General features: G+C 36.1%; 1 protein-coding gene across 1 annotated transcript; it reads left to right on the top strand.

Moving 5' to 3' along the window:
* Positions 1 to 333: 333 nt before the first annotated feature.
* Positions 334 to 23,124, top strand: LOC102807875 (histamine N-methyltransferase-like). The gene is made up of 4 exons (XM_006818253.3): positions 334 to 369; positions 18,536 to 18,748; positions 18,840 to 19,169; positions 19,940 to 23,124. The coding sequence occupies exons 2-4, from the start codon at positions 18,562 to 18,564 to the stop codon at positions 20,287 to 20,289; spliced, it is 867 nt and encodes a 288-aa protein (XP_006818316.1). The 5' UTR covers positions 334 to 369; positions 18,536 to 18,561; the 3' UTR covers positions 20,290 to 23,124.
* Positions 23,125 to 23,413: the final 289 nt, after the last annotated feature.

The raw sequence follows: 23,413 nt of genomic DNA, 5'->3' as shown, positions 1-23,413 counted from the left end.
CGGAAAGTGACACTAAACATTAATGGATGGGACAACGAAAATGTTTATTTTATATAACTTCTAAAAAGAGTTATTTTCTCGTATTTAATATTTGAATGAAATATAAACTTAATAGGAAATCTTTTTCATGTGATTCGCAATAAGCCATTAAATGATTTCCCTTGTTGCCAAGATACTGAGCGCATTCGTGACAGAAAGTGTACAACTCGCCACTGGGTGCAGTGTGAATACAAGCTTTATACCGCTTTTGGTCATGTTACCTTATAATCTGGTCGCTGGTGTATTAATGGAAACACCACGAGAAAGTGTGGGTTGTCAGTTATAACACACTGGCAAGGCAACAGGTTGCTGAATCTTTCAATTTAGTTGGTAAGGGATTCCATGTTTTACAAGCATGCAATCTATTATTTGTTTTAGCCACAATTCAACTTCATCATGCAGACTTACATTTATTTTGTTGTACGCTTTTAAACAATTTATATGCCTTTGTTAGGAATTACACGTCTTAGCTTTTCTGCACAACCACCTGGCTTAACATTTATGTTAATATCATGTACACATGTTCGGCATGAAGCAAACAACCACAAGCTTGTTGATTTCAAGCACAGTGTTAATGTTATTAGTCCCCGTTCGGACGTAGTCCGAAAACGGGGACTTATGTTTTGCCCTGTGTGCGTCCGTGCGTGCGTGCGTGCGTCCGTGATCACCTGTATCTCAAACATGCATGGACCGATTAAGTTCAAACTTCACTCATACATCACACAGTATATGGGTTATATGCACATGCATTTTTTTCATGATCCGATTAACGATAGCCGAATAGCGGCCGCTTTAAGGCCGAAAATGCATTGAAATCGCACATTTTCACCATTCCGGACCCGGATCTCAGTCATGCATGGACGGATTTTGTTCAAATGTGGTACATACATTAAACATAATAGGACCTTGATGCACGTCATTTTTTTTTCGATCAAGTTCGAAATGGCCGACTGGCGGCCATTTTGTTTTAAACAATTCAGTTCTTGATCCGTATCTGAGACATGCCTGGATTGATCGAGTTCAAACTTCACACACACACAAGGTACATCATGTCACAAATATGTATGTGCATTTGTTTCATGATCCGCTTAACAATAGCTGAATGATGGCCATTTTAAGGCCGAAAATGCATTAAAATCACGTATTTTCACAATTCCGGAACCGGATCTCAGTCATGCATGGATGGATTTTGTACACATTTAGTACAATGTGTTGTACATATGCAGGTGCATAACAAAACCGTGCATTTCGAATCAGACCACTGAGATTTCGGTCATGATCTGTTTTGAATGTATATGTCACTCAAATATGAACGGAACAGGGACGTGTCATTGACAATGACTTGTTTCATTATAATTTAAACATTGTATAATCTATATATATTTTTATATATGTATTTATATTTTTGAAATGTTCGGTTCTTTTAAACACATATTTTAAATATTAATATTAAGCGCTTTTCGTTATCGTGACATGTTAGCTATTTTAATTGTTGTATTTTTATTTTACCATTTGTCTTTTCGCTATTTTTACACAACCACCCACAATCGAGATTAACATGAGTCCTTCAGTTGTTTTATTATAAGGACTTTATTAATATCAATTTGTTGATATTCAATGTATTCTGATATTGGACTTCATGTCTATTATAATACATTATGGTATGGTATAGCATGGTAAGTATATCATGATGTTAGTTTGAACTATTAAATACTGCAATCAGCAGAGACCTATTATAGTTTTAACACTTCATCCAAATAGAATCACTGCCAAAGTGACATTTGCTCCGGTTTCAATCAATGCAAGGATGAGATCCATCTATGTGTCCGATGTGTTTAACGCGTTTGCATGACGACTATAGTGATAAAAAAACACATTCCCATCTAATGGTCACCCCTGTTATTTCAAATGGTACGACCCAGTGCATTGTATAAGCAGGTCTGAAACCAGTTTAAGATAGAGATGCAGGTTTGTGGGCACCTGGGAGCGAATGTTTTTTTTTTTTTTTGCTTTTTCTTTTTCAAACAGTCTTGGCTGTGAATAGTGGAACATACTCAAAAAACGATTTTAAAATATAGATAACATTCTCTCGTTTGAATGCTTAGCAAGATTTAGCAAGGCTGTACATAAATAATAAAAAAGACATATTATGCACTATATTTAACTTTTAACAAATCGATAATACATTTAAATTTTTAACTTCTTACTGAGTGAATTGTTATGCAAATTAGCAATTATCTCAGCTTCTTTTTAGTGCACATCCCGGAAAAAATAGCTCCTTGACGCTTTGACCTTTTGTTTTGAAATGTTACCAAATGATTAACAATGCCGTCGGGCGTCATTTTTGGTTGAACAGTGTTACAACAATCGTACAGACAACTAGCCTGGGTGTTAATTTATGCATAAACTTGAAGTAGTGAAATTTGAGCTACTGGTAGACAGTTTTCAAGACGGCACTTTCTTCAGAGTAAACAGATGTACCCATAAACCAATTTTTACAGGAAACAGAATCATGGTTTAGAAACTAATTTTTTTTTAAATCACTTTTGACCAAAAAAGCACATTTTTGTGTATATTTCAAACTACACTGCCCATAAAAAAATACTGACAAAATTTTAAAAATCCATACAATAGGCTTTCTGAAAATATATAGTTTTGTAGAAAAGGGAGGCCATCTTGGTTTCCTAATTAACTAATTAAAATATCTGTCAGGTAAACTGCATCTCTACCTTAACCAGCGATTCCAATGTAGATTTGTTTCATACGACAAAGGTAAGAGTTAACTAATTATCTTCCAGCTTTAGGGCGTTTAATATAATAACAATATACTAGCATAACACGAACACATTCATCAACCAGTGTAAATAAAATACATTTTACGCACCTTCCTAGATTAAGATATTAAGCTACATGATACCACATGCGAATAGGATGTCAACTGACCATTATACCGTTTGTTCTCAATGAACACACATAAGTTCAGGTATAGATGTGATGTGTTTTTCTTCGCCATCACTAAACTGGTGATTTGATGGAAACAATATATTTTCAAAGAAAGTTAGTAAGCTGAAAAGATGAAATTTGGGAATTGCATTCCTCAATACTTAAATTTCGGATTGGTCAGTTGTTTACTGCAGGTACACCATTAGTACTCTCAAATGTATACAATTAAAGCGGGGGTTGTCATCAGTGTGTGTGGAAGACGGCCACATCATCGACCCATGAGACTTTAGACACACTTTCCGCGCTGTGCAGGTGCAGAATTGTATACTGGTGTGTTTGCCACTGAATTGTATACATGTGTGTTTGCCACTGAATTGTATACTGGTGTGTTTGCAACTGAATTGTATACTGGTGTGTTTGCCACTGAATTGTATACATGTGTGTTTGCAACTGAATTGTATACTGGTGTGTTTGCCACTGAATTGTATACTGGTGTGTTTGCCACTGAATTGTATACTTGTGTGTTTGCCACTGAATTGTATACTGGTGTGTTTGCCACTGAATTGTATACTGGTGTGTTTGCAACTGAATTGTATACTGGTGTGTTTGCCACTGAATTGTATACTGGCATGTTTGCCACTGAATTGTATACATGTGTGTTTGCCACTGAATTGTATACTGGCGTGTTTGCCACTGAATTGTATACTGGTGTGTTTGCCACCGAATTGTATACTGGTGTGTTTGCCACTGAATTGTATACTGGTGTGTTTTCCATTGAATTGTATACTGGCGTGTTTACCACTGAATTGTATACTGGAGTGTTTACCACTGAATTGTATACTGGCGTGTTTACCACTGAATTGTATACTGGCGTGTTTACTACTGAATTGTATACTGGTGTGTTTACCACTGAATTGTATACTGGCGTGTTTACCACTGAATTGTATACTGGCGTGTTTACCACTGAATTGTATACTGGCGTGTTTACCACTGAATTGTATACTGGCGTGTTTACCACTGAATTGTATACTGGCGTGTTTACCACTGAATTGTATACTGGTGTGTTTACCACTGAATTGTATACTGGCGTGTTTACCACTGAATTGTATACTGGCGTGTTTTACACTGAATTGTATACTAGCATATTTACCACTGAATTGTATACTGGCGTGTTTTACACTGAATTGTATACTAGCATGTTTACCACTGAATTGTATACTGGTGTGTTTACCACTGAATTGTATACTGGCGTGTTTTACACTGAATTGTATACTAGCATGTTTACCACTGAATTGTATACTGGTGTGTTTGCCACTGAATTGTATACTGGCATGTTTGCCACTGAATTGTATACATGTGTGTTTGCCACTGAATTGTATACTGGCGTGTTTGCCACTGAATTGTATACTGGTGTGTTTGCCACCGAATTGTATACTGGTGTGTTTGCCACTGAATTGTATACTGGTGTGTTTTCCATTGAATTGTATACTGGCGTGTTTACCACTGAATTGTATACTGGAGTGTTTACCACTGAATTGTATACTGGCGTGTTTACCACTGAATTGTATACTGGCGTGTTTACTACTGAATTGTATACTGGTGTGTTTACCACTGAATTGTATACTGGCGTGTTTACCACTGAATTGTATACTGGCGTGTTTACCACTGAATTGTATACTGGCGTGTTTACCACTGAATTGTATACTGGCGTGTTTACCACTGAATTGTATACTGGTGTGTTTACCACTGAATTGTATACTGGCGTGTTTACCACTGAATTGTATACTGGCGTGTTTTACACTGAATTGTATACTAGCATATTTACCACTGAATTGTATACTGGCGTGTGTTACACTGAATTGTATACTAGCATGTTTACCACTGAATTGTATACTGGTGTGTTTACCACTGAATTGTATACTGGCGTGTTTTACACTGAATTGTATACTAGCATGTTTACCACTGAATTGTATACTGGTGTGTTTACCACTGAATTGTATACTGGTGTGTTTTACACTGAATTGTCTACTAGCATGTTTACCACTGAATTGTATACTGGTGTGTTTACCATTGAATTGTATATACTGGCGTGTTTTACACTGAATTGTATACTAGCATGTTTACCACTGAATTGTATACTGGTGTGTTTACCACTGAATTGTATACTGGCGTGTTTACCACTGAATTGTATACTGGTGTGTTTACCACTGAATTGTATACTGGCGTGTTTTACACTGAATTGTATACTGGCGTGTTTACCACTGAATTGTATACTGGTGTGTTTTCCATTGAATTGTATACTAGCATGTTTACCACTGAATTGTATACTGGTGTGTTTCCATTGAATTGTATACTGGCGTGTTTACCACTGAATTGTATACTGGCGTGTTTATCACTGAATTGTATACTGGTGTGTTTGCCATTGAATTGTATACTAGCATGTTTACCAGTGAATTGTATCCTGGCGTGTTTACCACTGAATTGTATACTGGTGTGTTTGCCACTGAATTGTATACTAGCATGTTTACCACTGAAGTGTATACTGGTGTGTTTACCACTGAATTGTATACTGCCGTGTTTTACACTGAATTGTATACTGGTGTGTTTACCACTGAATTGTATACTGGTGTGTTTGCCACTGAATTGTATACTGGTGTGTTTACCACTGAATTGTATACTGGTGTGTTTGCCACTGAATTGTATACTGGTGTGTTTACCACTGAATTGTATACTGGTGTGTTTACCACTGAATTGTATACTGGCGTGTTTACCACTGAATTGTATACTGCCGTGTTTTACACTGAATTGTATACTGGTGTGTTTACCACCGAATTGTATACTGGTGTGTTTGCCACTGAATTGTATACTGGTGTGTTTTCCATTGAATTGTATACTGGCGTGTTTACCACTGAATTGTATACTGGAGTGTTTACCACTGAATTGTATACTGGCGTGTTTACCACTGAATTGTATACTGGCGTGTTTACTACTGAATTGTATACTGGTGTGTTTACCACTGAATTGTATACTGGCGTGTTTACCACTGAATTGTATACTGGCGTGTTTACCACTGAATTGTATACTGGCGTGTTTACCACTGAATTGTATACTGGCGTGTTTACCACTGAATTGTATACTGGCGTGTTTACCACTGAATTGTATACTGGTGTGTTTACCACTGAATTGTATACTGGCGTGTTTACCACTGAATTGTATACTGGCGTGTTTTACACTGAATTGTATACTAGCATATTTACCACTGAATTGTATACTGGCGTGTTTTACACTGAATTGTATACTAGCATGTTTACCACTGAATTGTATACTGGTGTGTTTACCACTGAATTGTATACTGGTGTGTTTGCCACTGAATTGTATACTGGCATGTTTGCCACTGAATTGTATACATGTGTGTTTGCCACTGAATTGTATACTGGCGTGTTTGCCACTGAATTGTATACTGGTGTGTTTGCCACCGAATTGTATACTGGTGTGTTTGCCACTGAATTGTATACTGGTGTGTTTTCCATTGAATTGTATACTGGCGTGTTTACCACTGAATTGTATACTGGAGTGTTTACCACTGAATTGTATACTGGCGTGTTTACCACTGAATTGTATACTGGCGTGTTTACTACTGAATTGTATACTGGTGTGTTTACCACTGAATTGTATACTGGCGTGTTTACCACTGAATTGTATACTGGCGTGTTTACCACTGAATTGTATACTGGCGTGTTTACCACTGAATTGTATACTGGCGTGTTTACCACTGAATTGTATACTGGTGTGTTTACCACTGAATTGTATACTGGCGTGTTTACCACTGAATTGTATACTGGCGTGTTTTACACTGAATTGTATACTAGCATATTTACCACTGAATTGTATACTGGCGTGTGTTACACTGAATTGTATACTAGCATGTTTACCACTGAATTGTATACTGGTGTGTTTACCACTGAATTGTATACTGGCGTGTTTTACACTGAATTGTATACTAGCATGTTTACCACTGAATTGTATACTGGTGTGTTTACCACTGAATTGTATACTGGTGTGTTTTACACTGAATTGTCTACTAGCATGTTTACCACTGAATTGTATACTGGTGTGTTTACCACTGAATTGTATATACTGGCGTGTTTTACACTGAATTGTATACTAGCATGTTTACCACTGAATTGTATACTGGTGTGTTTACCACTGAATTGTATACTGGCGTGTTTACCACTGAATTGTATACTGGTGTGTTTACCACTGAATTGTATACTGGCGTGTTTTACACTGAATTGTATACTGGCGTGTTTACCACTGAATTGTATACTGGTGTGTTTTCCATTGAATTGTATACTAGCATGTTTACCACTGAATTGTATACTGGTGTGTTTCCATTGAATTGTATACTGGCGTGTTTACCACTGAATTGTATACTGGCGTGTTTATCACTGAATTGTATACTGGTGTGTTTGCCATTGAATTGTATACTAGCATGTTTACCAGTGAATTGTATCCTGGCGTGTTTACCACTGAATTGTATACTGGTGTGTTTGCCACTGAATTGTATACTAGCATGTTTACCACTGAAGTGTATACTGGTGTGTTTACCACTGAATTGTATACTGCCGTGTTTTACACTGAATTGTATACTGGTGTGTTTACCACTGAATTGTATACTGGTGTGTTTGCCACTGAATTGTATACTGGTGTGTTTACCACTGAATTGTATACTGGTGTGTTTGCCACTGAATTGTATACTGGTGTGTTTACCACTGAATTGTATACTGGTGTGTTTACCACTGAATTGTATACTGGCGTGTTTACCACTGAATTGTATACTGCCGTGTTTTACACTGAATTGTATACTGGTGTGTTTACCACTGAATTGTATACTGGCGTGTTTACCACTGAATTGTATACTGGTGTGTTTGCCACTGAATTGTATACTGGTGTGTTTGCCACTGAATTGTATACTGGCGTGTTTACCACTGAATTGTATACTGGTGTGTTTGCCACTGAATTGTATACTGGCGTGTTTGCCACTGAAATGTATACTGGCGTGTTTTACACTGAATTGTATACTGGTGTGTTTGCCACTGAATTGTATACTGGCGTGTTTACCACTGAATTGTATACTGGAGTGTTTACCACTGAATTGTATACTGGCGTGTTTACCACTGAATTGTATACTGGCGTGTTTACTACTGAATTGTATACTGGTGTGTTTACCACTGAATTGTATACTGGCGTGTTTACCACTGAATTGTATACTGGCGTGTTTACCACTGAATTGTATACTGGCGTGTTTACCACTGAATTGTATACTGGCGTGTTTACCACTGAATTGTATACTGGCGTGTTTACTACTGAATTGTATACTGGTGTGTTTACCACTGAATTGTATACTGGCGTGTTTACCACTGAATTGTATACTGGCGTGTTTACCACTGAATTGTATACTGGCGTGTTTTACACTGAATTGTATACTAGCATGTTTACCACTGAATTGTATACTGGTGTGTTTACCACTGAATTGTATACTGGCGTGTTTACCACTGAATTGTATACTGGTGTGTTTACCACTGAATTGTATACTGGCGTGTTTTACACTGAATTGTATACTGGCGTGTTTACCACTGAATTGTATACTGGTGTGTTTTCCATTGAATTGTATACTAGCATGTTTACCACTGAATTGTATACTGGTGTGTTTCCATTGAATTGTATACTGGCGTGTTTACCACTGAATTGTATACTGGCGTGTTTATCACTGAATTGTATACTGGTGTGTTTGCCATTGAATTGTATACTAGCATGTTTACCAGTGAATTGTATCCTGGCGTGTTTACCACTGAATTGTATACTGGTGTGTTTGCCACTGAATTGTATACTAGCATGTTTACCACTGAAGTGTATACTGGTGTGTTTACCACTGAATTGTATACTGCCGTGTTTTACACTGAATTGTATACTGGTGTGTTTACCACTGAATTGTATACTGGTGTGTTTGCCACTGAATTGTATACTGGTGTGTTTACCACTGAATTGTATACTGGTGTGTTTGCCACTGAATTGTATACTGGTGTGTTTACCACTGAATTGTATACTGGTGTGTTTACCACTGAATTGTATACTGGCGTGTTTACCACTGAATTGTATACTGCCGTGTTTTACACTGAATTGTATACTGGTGTGTTTACCACTGAATTGTATACTGGCGTGTTTACCACTGAATTGTATACTGGTGTGTTTGCCACTGAATTGTATACTGGTGTGTTTGCCACTGAATTGTATACTGGCGTGTTTACCACTGAATTGTATACTGGTGTGTTTGCCACTGAATTGTATACTGGCGTGTTTGCCACTGAAATGTATACTGGCGTGTTTTACACTGAATTGTATACTGGTGTGTTTGCCACTGAATTGTATACTGGCGTGTTTACCACTGAATTGTATACTGGAGTGTTTACCACTGAATTGTATACTGGCGTGTTTACCACTGAATTGTATACTGGCGTGTTTACTACTGAATTGTATACTGGTGTGTTTACCACTGAATTGTATACTGGCGTGTTTACCACTGAATTGTATACTGGCGTGTTTACCACTGAATTGTATACTGGCGTGTTTACCACTGAATTGTATACTGGCGTGTTTACCACTGAATTGTATACTGGCGTGTTTACCACTGAATTGTATACTGGTGTGTTTACCACTGAATTGTATACTGGCGTGTTTACCACTGAATTGTATACTGGCGTGTTTTACACTGAATTGTATACTAGCATATTTACCACTGAATTGTATACTGGCGTGTTTTACACTGAATTGTATACTAGCATGTTTACCACTGAATTGTATACTGGTGTGTTTACCACTGAATTGTATACTGGCGTGTTTTACACTGAATTGTATACTAGCATGTTTACCACTGAATTGTATACTGGTGTGTTTGCCACTGAATTGTATACTGGCATGTTTGCCACTGAATTGTATACATGTGTGTTTGCCACTGAATTGTATACTGGCGTGTTTGCCACTGAATTGTATACTGGTGTGTTTGCCACCGAATTGTATACTGGTGTGTTTGCCACTGAATTGTATACTGGTGTGTTTTCCATTGAATTGTATACTGGCGTGTTTACTACTGAATTGTATACTGGTGTGTTTGCCACTGAATTGTATACTGGCGTGTTTACCACTGAATTGTATACTGGCGTGTTTACCTCTGAATTGTATACTGGCGTGTTTACCACTAAATTGTATACTGGCGTGTTTACCACTGAATTGTATACTGGTGTGTTTACCACTGAATTGTATACTGGCGTGTTTACCACTGAATTGTATACTGGCGTGTTTTACACTGAATTGTATACTAGCATATTTACCACTGAATTGTATACTGGCGTGTGTTACACTGAATTGTATACTAGCATGTTTACCACTGAATTGTATACTGGTGTGTTTACCACTGAATTGTATACTGGCGTGTTTTACACTGAATTGTATACTAGCATGTTTACCACTGAATTGTATACTGGTGTGTTTACCACTGAATTGTATACTGGTGTGTTTTACACTGAATTGTCTACTAGCATGTTTACCACTGAATTGTATACTGGTGTGTTTACCACTGAATTGTATATACTGCTGTGTTTTACACTGAATTGTATACTAGCATGTTTACCACTGAATTGTATACTGGTGTGTTTACCACTGAATTGTATACTGGCGTGTTTACCACTGAATTGTATACTGGTGTGTTTACCACTGAATTGTATACTGGCGTGTTTTACACTGAATTGTATACTGGCGTGTTTACCACTGAATTGTATACTGGTGTGTTTTCCATTGAATTGTATACTAGCATGTTTACCACTGAATTGTATACTGGTGTGTTTCCATTGAATTGTATACTGGCGTGTTTACCACTGAATTGTATACTGGCGTGTTTATCACTGAATTGTATACTGGTGTGTTTGCCATTGAATTGTATACTAGCATGTTTACCAGTGAATTGTGTCCTGGCGTGTTTACCACTGAATTGTATACTGGTGTGTTTGCCACTGAATTGTATACTAGCATGTTTACCACTGAAGTGTATACTGGTGTGTTTACCACTGAATTGTATACTGCCGTGTTTTACACTGAATTGTATACTGGTGTGTTTACCACTGAATTGTATACTGGTGTGTTTGCCACTGAATTGTATACTGGTGTGTTTACCACTGAATTGTATACTGGTGTGTTTGCCACTGAATTGTATACTGGTGTGTTTACCACTGAATTGTATACTGGTGTGTTTACCACTGAATTGTATACTGGCGTGTTTACCACTGAATTGTATACTGCCGTGTTTTACACTGAATTGTATACTGGTGTGTTTTACACTGAATTGTATACTGGTGTGTTTACCACTGAATTGTATACTGGCGTGTTTACCACTGAATTGTATACTGGTGTGTTTGCCACTGAATTGTATACTGGTGTGTTTGCCACTGAATTGTATACTGGCGTGTTTACCACTGAATTGTATACTGGTGTGTTTGCCACTGAATTGTATACTGGCGTGTTTGCCACTGAAATGTATACTGGCGTGTTTTACACTGAATTGTATACTGGTGTGTTTGCCACTGAATTGTATACTGGCGTGATTACCACTGAATTGTATACTGGCGTGTTTACCACTGAATTGTATACTGTGTGTTTGCCACTGAATTGTATACTGGCGTCTTTACCACTGAATTGTATACTGGTGTGTTTGTCACTGAATTGTATACTGGTGTGTTTACCACTGAATTGTATACTGCCGTGTTTTACACTGAATTGTATACTGGTGTGTTTACCACTGAATTGTATACTGGTGTGTTTGCCACTGAATTGTATACTGGTGTGTTTGCCGCTGAATTGTATACTGGTGTGTTTGCCACTGAATTGTATATACTGCCGTGTTTTACACTGAATTGTATACTGGCGTGTTTACCACTGAAATGTATACTGGTGTGTTTACCACTGAATTGTATACTGGCGTGTTTACCACTGAATTGTATACTGGTGTGTTTACCACTGAATTGTATACTGGCGTGTTTACCACTGAAATGTATACTGGCGTGTTTTACACTGAATTGTATACTGGCGTGTTTACCTCTGAATTGTATACTGGCGTGTTTACCACTGAATTGGATACTGGTGTGTTTGCCACTGAATTGTATACTGGTGTGTTTGCCACTGAATTGTATACTGGCGTGTTTACCACTGAATTGTATACTGGCGTGTTTACCACTGAATTGTATACTGGCGTGTTTACCACTGAATTGTATACTGGTGTGTTTACCACAGAATTGTATACTGGCGTGTTTACCACTGAATTGTATACTGGTGTGTTTACCACTGAATTGTATACTGGTGTGTTTACCACTGAATTGTATACTAGCGTGTTTACTACTGAATTGTATACTGGTGTGTTTGCCACTGAATTGTATACTGGTGTGTTTGCCACTGAATTGTATACTGGTGTTTGCCACTGAATTGTATACTTGTGTGTTTTCCATTGAATTGTATACTGGCGTGTTTACCACTGAATTGTATTCTGGCGTGTTTATTGGTTCACATCAGTACATGGCTGTTGTAATTTTTTACTCCGATAAGAGTTACTCTGCACTAACTTGGCTACTTTGACTTTATTTGTATACACTTTGTCTCAAGCTGTGATACTATAATTATTATAGAATGATATATCATTTCACCCAAATATTATTCCTCTTCAGTAATTCGTTAGATACTTGGTACATATAGATTCTTGCACTTGATTAATATAATTTAACTTAAGATGCCATATAAAACCATATTTATAGTGATAATGTTCTGTGAATTTACATGCATGTACCGTCATCATCCTGTGATGTAATCAAAAATGGCTCTCTGTTTTAATGTCTGCTCGAATCTTCTTTTGGGTGATCATATATTTGCATACACCGGTATTTCAGTAATGTTGGATTGGAACATGAATGTGAGCACAACTAAAATTAGTTTATTCAGATTTTTGCATTCTTAGTTTTCAATGAAAGATATAATATATTTTACAGATGAAAAAAAAAAGTGAACTCACAGCTGTAAAACAATGTTTCATGTATTATATTTACTGGATTTTTTTTTTTTAAAAAGCAGCTCCTTTCTTCAACAATGGGAGTCCAAGTTCTGTTGTCAGAATTTACATTTCAGTATACCGTAGAACCAACCGTAAATTCAAATTTATGCATTGCCAAGGTAACATGGAAGTTGGTAGGGTATGCTGTGTTCGATCCAGGTTTGAAACCAGATGCCTATTTGGGGCACTCCAAAACTGATGAAGGAGATATAGAGACATACTCTTTGACTGTTGTATTTCAGTTTGTTTACATGTCTTAAATTAAACAATAATTGAATCTTTCAATAATATCTGACAACTGTAGCTAAAAAGAACTTTTTGATGTGCTATCACAATTTGGCCCTTTATCAGTCAGTAAGATGAACTGCACATTACTGATAAATAATATATTTGTGTAAAACTATCAGTTTTTCTTTTCTAGGCTATCATTTTTTTATATTGAACTTTTATGTTAATCTAAATAAGAAAATTGCAATTGATAATGTAAAATATTTACTGAAAGACAATATAAATACATGCTTCATTTAGAATATCTATTGCATTTCTGAGTTGTTGTTTTTTTAGGTGGTGTGTGATTTTATATGCAAGTGTGTTTTGAGACTCCTTTTAAACCCAAAGTAATTCTATTGACTATTGTATCGCGCGGCGGGGGGGGGCAACAAATTAACCCATTACCTATTGCTGATTTAATGATTGAGTAAACAAGTTAACTCTATATCATCATTGTGATTGAATATGAAGGCGCTCATGGATTGACCTCTGTCAGATTTGTTCATTTCGTGAAAATATTTTTCTTTTTAGCAAATATTTTTGTATTCCAGTTGTATACCGGTAATATCACAAAATGAATGTACAGTGAGCAACGTAAAGTTGGTGAACACTTTTTGATGGCATGGGTACAAGTTTATTACCCGTCCAGCTTTCAGTATTGAAGACCTACATGAAGACGACTACAATAATGCATTCATGTTGTTTGCCAGAATGCCATGGGTGTGACAATGTCAAGGACAAAACTTATAGGGTTTCAATACGAAATATACAAATAAATTTCAATTTGCCTTCAGTGACGTAAATGGATGAAAGGAAATCAGTTCATATTGTAAAAATGTGTTTGATCTGCATTCGTCAGTCGATACATTTACTATAAATGGAAATGGAAAACGACAATGCAACCAAAGAATTTATACTTTGAACGACAATGCTGTCGGGCATCTATAATGTCACTGAAGCACTTTGTCACTAGAGGGCTACTTATAGACACTACTTGCAGTGTATTTGTCTTAGATTTCCAAAATAAAGTTACTAGTATCATACATTCAAAGTGCGCCCTCTTTGGTTGACTTTCGTGCGAAAGCAAAAAATAAGTTTTGAATCATAATGTGGAGTAACACAATTATATTGATATGTGTTCAAGTTGTTGAATTGGTAATGAATTAGCCTGTGTAACACAAACAAAAATTACAGTTTGTATTCTGGTAGTATTTGCAGAGAAGGGGGCTGTAATCCTTCACCTCGCATCCGAGTCTGGCATCATACAAAGGAACTAATCATTGAAACGTATTTCATGTACAATTATACCAGACTTTAGAAAAAAAAATCATGTATCTTGTCATAATAATTGTCGTTTTAGAATTTCGGAAAGTGACACTAAACATTAATGGATGGGACAACGAAAATGTTTATTTTATATAACTTCTAAAAAGAGTTATTTTCTCGTATTTAATATTTGAATGAAATATAAACTTAATAGGAAATCTTTTTCATGTGATTCGCAATAAGCCATTAAATGATTTCCCTTGTTGCCAAGATACTGAGCGCATTCGTGACAGAAAGTGTACAACTCGCCACTGGGTGCAGTGTGAATACAAGCTTTATACCTCTTTTGGTCATGTTACCTTTTAATCTGGTCGCTGGTGTATTAATGGAAACACCACGAGAAAGTGTGGGTTATCAGTTATAACACACTGGCAAGGCAACAGGTTGCTGAATCTTTCAATTTGGTTGGTAAGGGATTCCATGTTTTACAAGCATGCAATCTATTATTTGTTTTAGCCACAATTCAACTTCATCATGCAGACTTACATTTATTTTGTTGTACGCTTTTAAACAATTTATATACGTTTGTTAGGAATTACACGTCTTAGCTCTTCTGCACAACCACCTGGCTTAACATTTATGTTAATATCATGTACACATGTTCGGTATGAAGCAAACAACCACAAGCTTGTCGAACATGCATGGACCAATTAAGTTCAAACTTAACTCATACATCACACAGTATATGGGTTATATGCACATGCATTTTTTTCATGATCCGAATAACGATAGCCGAATAGCGGCCGCTTTAAGGCCGAAAATGCATTGAAATCGCACATTTTCACCATTCCGGACCCGGATCTCAGTTATGCATGGACTTATTTTGTTCAAATTTGGTACATACATTAAACATAATAGGACCTTGATGCACGTCAATTTTTTTTGGATCAAGTTCGAAATGGCCGACTGGCGGCCATTTTGTTTTAAACAATTCAGTTCTTGATCCGTATCTGAGACATGCCTGGATTGATCGAGTTCAAACTTCACACACACAAGGTACATCATGTCACAAATATGTATGTGCATTTGTTTTATGATCCGCTTAACAATAGCTGAATGATGGCCATTTTAAGGCCGAAAATGCATTAAAATCACGTATTTTCACAATTCCGGAACCGGATCTCAGTCATGCATGGATGGATTTTGTTCACATTTAGTACAATGTGTTGTACATATGCAGGTGCATAACAAAACCGTGCATTTCGAATCAGACCACTGAGATTTCGGTCATGATCTGTTTTGAATGTATATGTCACTCAAATATGAACGGAACAGGGACGTGTCATTGACAATGACTTGTTTCATTATAATTTAAACATTGTATAATCTATATATATTTTTATATTTGTATTTATATTTTTGAAATGTTCGGTTCTTTTAAACACATATTTTAAATATTAATATTAAGCGCTTTTCGTTATCGTGACATGTTAGCTATTTTAATTGTTGTATTTTTATTTTACCATTTGTCTTTTCGCTATTTTACACAACCACCCACAATCGAGATTAACATGAGCTCTTCAGTTGTTTTATTATAAGGACTTTTTAATATCAATGTGTTGGTATTCAATGTATTCTGATATTGGACCTCATGTCTATTATAATACATTATGGTATGGTATAGCATGGTAAGTATATCATGATGTTAGTTTGAACTATTAAATACTGCAATCAGCAGAGACCTATTATAGTTTTAACACTTCATGCAAATAGAATCACTGCCAAAGTGACATTTGCTCCGGTTTCATTCAATGCAAGGATGAGATCCATCTATGTGTCCGATGTGTTTAACGCGTTTGCGTGACGACTATAGTGATAATAAAACACATTCCCATCTAATGGTCACCCCTGTTATTTCAAATGGTACGACCCAGTGCATTGTATAAGCAGGTCTGAAACCAGTTTAAGATAGAGATGCAGGATTGTGGGCACCTGGGAGTGAATTTTTTTTTTTTTTTTTTGCTTTTTATTTTTCAAACAGTCTTGGCTGTGAATAGTGGAACATACTCAAAAAACGATTTTAAAATATAGATAACATTCTCTCATTTGAATGCTTAGCAAGATTTGGCAAGGCGGTACATAAATAATAAAAAAGAAACATGGCGAAAAAAAGAAATGACGGGATCTCCATATTATCCACTACCTTTAACTTTTAACAAATCGATAATACTTTTAAATTTTTAACTTCTTACTGAGTGAATTGTTATGCAAATTAGCAATTATCTCAGCTTCTTTTTAGTGCACATCCCGGAAAAAAATAGCTCCTAGACGCTTTGACCTTTTGTTTTGAAATGTTACCAAATGATTAACAATGCCGTCGGGCGTCATTTTTGGTTGAACAGTGTTACAACAATCGTACAGACAACTAGCCTGGGTGTTAATTTATGCATAAACTTGAAGTAGTGAAATTTGAGCTACTGGTAGACAGTTTTCAAGACGGCACTTTCTTCAGAGTAAACAGATGTACCCATAAACCAATTTTGACAGGAAACAGAATCATGGTTTAGAAACTAATTTTTTTTAAATCACTTTTGACCAAAAAAGCACATTTTTGTGTATATTTCAAACTACAGTGCCCATAAAAAAATACTGACAAAATTTTAAAATCCATACAATAGGCTTTCTGAAAACATATAGTTTTGTAGAAAAGGGAGGCCATCTTGGTTTCCTAATTAACTAATTAAAATATCTGTCAGGTAAACTGCATCTCTACCTTAACCAGCGATTCCAATGTAGATTTGTTTCATACGACAAAGGTAAGAGTTAACTAATTATCTTCCAGCTTTAGGGCGTTTAATATAATAACAATATACTAGCATAACACGAACACATTCATCAACCAGTGTAAATAAAATACATTTTACGCACCTTCCTAGATTAAGATATTAAGCTACATGATACCACATGCGAATAGGATGTCAACTGACCATTATACCCTTTGTTCTCAATGAACACACATAAGTTCAGGTATAGATGTGATATTAAGCTACATGATACCACATGCGAATAGGATGTCAACTTACCATTATACCCTTTGTTCTCAATGAACACACATAAGTTCAGGTATAGATGTGATATTAAGCTACATGATACCACATGCGAATAGGATGTCAACTGACCATTATACCCTTTGTTCTCAATGAACACACATAAGTTCAGGTATAGATGTGATATTAAGCTACATGATACCACATGCGAATAGGATGTCAACTGACCATTATACCCTTTGTTCTCAATGAACACACATAAGTTCAGGTATAGATGTGATATTAAGCTACATGATACCACATGCGAATAGGATGTCAACTTACCATTATACCCTTTGTTCTCAATGAACACACATAAGTTCAGGTATAGATGTGATGCGTTTTTCTTCGCCATCACTAAACTGGTGATTTGATGGAAATAATATATTTTCAAAGAAAGTTAGTAAGTGAAAAGATGAAATTTGGGAATTGCATTCCTCAATACTTAAATTTCGGATTGGTCAGTTGTTTACTGTAGGTACACCCTTAGTACTCTCAAATGTAAACAATTAAAGCGGGGTTGTCATCAGCGTGTGTGAAAGACGACCACATCATCGACCCATGAGACTTTGGACACACCACAGTCCCTCTATCCCGAGACTGTGGACACACTTTCCGCGCTGTGCAGGTGACAACCCTTCCGCATTAATATCAACTGATGCTGTACAACTTATACTTTTATCTTGGAGTGAAATAAGATATATATTACATATGTATATTTTGTTTTTTTGTCATTTCTAAACCACAATTTTTTTAACAGTACGCCAATCACATTATTTTACAGATTTGAACATCAAATTTAATAACAATATGACGTCAAATATGCGCAGTATATACGAAGATGTAAACTACTATTTTAAAAGTCTTGGTTTGTTTTTATCGAGAGCAAAGACATGTATCAATGACTTGGGCAACAGGCAATGGTTAGAGCTTTTAACAGACCTTTCTTTCGATGCTGATAAAGAAATTCGACTGCTAACAATTGGAACTGGTAAAGGTAAACTTGTCCAATAAAATAGACAATGAGTAAACTTTATTTTACTTTCGATCCCATAGTTCAACCAACAGTGATTGTTTCCATTCTCTAGGTGACAGAGACTGCCTGTTAATCCAACATCTCTCAAAAAGATATAATAAGTTGCATGTCACTGTAGTTGAGCCAGCAAAGAGACAGCTCGATGAGTTTAAGAACAAGGCGGCAAAGATCACAGAAGATTTCCCTGGCGTAAGTTTTGAGTGGCATGTTAAAATGTTTGAAGATTATCAGAATGATCATAAGAAACCAGATGGAACCTTCCATATCGTCTTTGCTGGACATAGTTTGATATACATGAAGAACTGGGAAAGCGCTTTAGATGGAATGTACAATCACGTACAGCCTGGAGGGATGCTTGCAGTTACTGTTGTTCATGGACAGGGTAAGTGATTTATTTCGTACAAAAAATGTATCTTCAGCCTTCAGCATTTTACAACACAAACACGGACAAGTGTTATTGACCAAAGTGAGGATATCTAGTTTAATTACAAAATATGACTTGTCTGTCAAGCAAGCATTTCTAATTGTCAAGATTATATCCTTATTACTTGAAGTGTAGTACAATATGAGATCAATTATACTCATTGCGGACACCAGTTACCATCGCTGAGACGTCAGTAATTTATGTAAACCGGCTCTTTATCTTGTTTAACAGTGATCTATGATTCATTGACCTAGCAACTTTACATTTCCTTGTAAGACATCGAACACTTCTCCTATTGCGACATTCCTATTAACCAATAGGTGATTTTCCGTACAATTGCCAGATCTCGCGAGATGCATGAAAGACGCGCGTCGAACGTCTGCCGCAAAAATCCAACGATTTGATTTTGAACTAGAATTTCTTTATTTCGTAGCTTACATTGACCGGCCGATCTTCGACAAAGGAATATTGCTTCCGAATACCCTTACTTAATCGAAATTGCCTATCATCAAATGTGGACAGCACATTATTAAGCATGGAAATGTCCCCAAAATACTTTCGCGTTTGTCGAATCCCACGCGATGTTTGACGCGACTACGACGCTATGACCTTTGTTTGTCCTGTTTTTACGTTCGATTTCAGGCATAACGCGTGATTCTCGCAGTGTACGGAAAATGGTCTATTACCTTCTTCATAATAACTAATAATAGTTTATGTCATGCAAATAGGTTTCCAGGGAAGATTACGAAAGATGTATCGAGACTTAGAAGGTTGTAGTTTGCATCTTCAGACTTCTGATGATGTGAAACGTCATCTAAAGACGAAGAATATTGAGCATTTGAATGAAAAAGAATTGAGCCGAGAAGTTGATTTCGACATATCAGATGTATTTGACGAATCATCTGATGATGGTAATGTATTGCTCGATTTCCTTGTACTCAGAAGTCAGTTTCGGAAAACTGCTCCACCAGACCACCAAGCGAAAGTGTTAAAGTTCCTGAGAGACAACTCAGTTAAAGAAAATGGAAGACACTGGTTGCATTCTGGTGAAGAACATGTCGCGGCCAGAAGATTGTAGTTAGTAATAAGTGGTCTGATCTGCCAAACGCAAAACGTGCACGTTTATTACGAAGTGCATTTCGGACTTAAAAAATAAAAATTAAAAATACATAAATACTTTTAATCGTTTATTCTGAATTACTTGAGTCATGGTATGTCGTCCCATGTGTTTGGTAAGTTTATATAGCCAGGAAAAACAAAAATAATAACAATAATAACAAGTGAAGATATTAGCAGTAACCAAATTCAGATGAATTTTGTCAGATTCATTTTTATTGATATTAAACATAGTTTAATGTAATTGACATAGTATTTGATATTTGTATATGTACACTACATACATACTACACTGAAACAATAAATGAACTTATTTCATGTTTTCTTCAAGTTCATAGATCATTTCGAAATGTAGATTAAGTGTGTGACAATAAATTGAATTTGATTGGTAAGGGATCTCTTGTAATATCTAAATTATTTAAGTTAAGTACTGTACACCGAATAATTAAAACTATTAAGAACAATTACATGTATTTAACAATTTTGGAAAATAATTTTAATTTGGTTAGTAAGAAGTCTTGTGTTATCTAAATTATTTAAGTTAACCATAGTATAGACGAGGCGCGGGATATAAATTTATTATTTTGTGTATACTAGAATAATTAAAAATTACGTACGTATTGAAGGCCGTAGCGTGTGTGTTTTAAAATGATGTGTGCATTTTGAAAGTTTGTAATTTGTAATTTATTCATTTAGAACAGTGCATCCATAAATAGTTGTTCATGCACAGCATATAGATGTAAAAATTAAAGTGTAACTGAATTGGGACAATTGACTTTTTTTGTGTGCAAAATTTATTTATAAACAACATTATGAAAAAAAATCAAGTGAAAAGGGTATATAAATTGGGTAAACAGTCAATGATATTCCGAAATCGCGCCACTCCCCCCTCTCCCATCACCTTCGAGTTTTTTTCGGCATTACGAGTGTAACCGAAATGGCGCCACCAACGGGAGCATAAAGCATGAGCTAGCTAGCAGACAGGATTGTTTATCATTTTCCATACGCACGCGTTTCGTAAACATATACAACGAGTTACCAAGATCGAGAATTCTTACGAGTTACCATCATATACAACGAGTTACCACGATCGTTTTCATGGGGAAACGCTGTGTTGTTGGCGGGTGTAGTAACACACACGGCGATCGCGTAAGTCTTTATGGGTTCCCAAAAGATTCGAATTTATGACATCAGTGGACCAAAGCCGTCAAGAACACCAGGAAACATTGGGATGGACCTTCTCCATATACCGTTATTTGCAGTGTCCATTTTACGCCCGAATCATTTGTTGATCCACCATCTGGATTCGTTATGAATTATTTGGGTTTCGGGAATAACTGTGTAAATAACCAGAAGAATAATATTTTCCATGTAGAATTCGAATATTAATTTGCTTGAAAAGTTTAGAATGTATTCATGTTATTATGCCAGAGTCGAAATAACTAGATCGATCGTGGAACAACAACAACAAAACACAAAATGGCGATTGCAAAATGTAAGCACTGGACGCATTCACCGTTCACGTACTTTGTGTCTTTACATGATTTCTTCAGAAGATCAAGAAACTGAAAATTGCACACTGATATGTGTTTAGAATTTGGATGAACAAAAGACAGAAACTGGAAACCAAGCCGGTCACGATGTTCAAACTCTGTGTCACGGTCATTTTGGGAATGTACACGATCACCCACATCGCGTACCTTTCTTGCAGGTTCAAACCTGTATGGGCCAATTTGTCCCTGGCACTCTAAAACAAAATCGTGACATCTCTCATTGTCATCATACTCTTCGATTTCATAACTCTCGTCAGACGATAACATAGATTCCGTGTCGCTTTCCGAGCACTGCATACGTATAGCGGCCATTGTGAGACGATGACAAGTTCCCCCCGTGACGTCACAAAGTACCCTTGTATGCTAATTAGGTACTCTAGTTGGAGCCTCGCTCTGAGTCGACCAAGAAACTGAACGTGGGCGTGTCCTCATCCAGAACATTATTATTGATCGTTTACTTAATTTATGTACATTTTTCACTTGATTTTTTTTCATAATGTTTTTATAAATAAATTTTGCACACAAAAAAAGTCAATTGTCCCAATTCAGTTACACTTTAACATAGAATTAAACAAACCACTGCACAATAAAGAAAAGCATGACTACGAAATAATATGATAAAATTACAATAAAAAAATGACAATAACTTAGTAAATGAATAAAATGTTCCTGCTGGACAAGTTCCTTTTTACGTATCTTATTGACGTTATAGAAATCCACAAACGAAAATGGCTACCACTTGAGACGACGCCTCCACAGGCGTGAATAGGTTATCTTTGAATGATTTTTGTTTCGTGTGTGTTAAAAAATCGTGTGCATTAACCTATTCATGTAACCGTTTATTCTGAATTACTTGTCGTCCCATGTGTTTTGTAAGTTTATATAGCCAGGAAAAACAATAATAATAATAATAACAATAATAACAAGTGAAGATGTTAGCAGTAAGCAAATTCAAATGAGTGTTGTCAGATTCATTTTTATTTATATTAAACATAGTTTATTGTAATTGAAATAGTATTTGATATTTGTATATGTACACTACCAACACTGAAACCATAAATGAACTTATTTCATTTTTTCTTCATAGATCATTTCGAAATGTAGATTAAGTGTGTGACAATAAATTTAATTTGATTGGCCGGGTAACGGATCTGCTTGTAATATCTGATATTATAATAAGTATAATGTACACCGAATAATTAAAACTAATAAGAATAAATGTATTTAACTATTTTGCAAAATAATTTTAATTTGGTTGGTAAGAGATGTCTTGTGTTATCTAAATTATTCTATTAAGAATACATGTATTTAACTTGTTTGAAAAATCATTTTTACGGAAAGCAATCATTGTAGTGGCGGGATGGTGGCATGGCAGACCGGGCGAACCAGGTTGAGATTTTTGGCCGGCGTAGCAACAACCATGTTATGCTGATAGAAGTGTCCACTGAGAACACATTAAGAGTGGACGTGGTCATTAAAAGTAACAGCAACGGGTCACAGGAATAGTAAAATTGTTATTCACGTCAAAACTCC

Source organism: Saccoglossus kowalevskii, chromosome 4, assembly GCF_978046115.1.
Source record: "Saccoglossus kowalevskii chromosome 4, keSacKowa6.1, whole genome shotgun sequence".
In the NCBI taxonomy this organism is placed as follows: domain Eukaryota; kingdom Metazoa; phylum Hemichordata; class Enteropneusta; family Harrimaniidae; genus Saccoglossus; species Saccoglossus kowalevskii.
The sequence above is the reverse complement of the archived record's forward strand: the minus strand, read 5'-3'. Positions and strand labels throughout refer to the sequence as shown.

Bases quoted from the DNA above. Each gene is read 5' to 3' on its own strand.
- LOC102807875 (XM_006818253.3), top strand. From the start codon at position 18,562: ATGACGTCAAATATGCGCAGTATATACGAAGATGTAAACTACTATTTT. The intron at 18,749-18,839 runs GTAAACTTGTCC...TCCATTCTCTAG, and splicing joins AACAATTGGAACTGGTAAAG to GTGACAGAGACTGCCTGTTA. The intron at 19,170-19,939 runs GTAAGTGATTTA...TCATGCAAATAG, and splicing joins TACTGTTGTTCATGGACAGG to GTTTCCAGGGAAGATTACGA.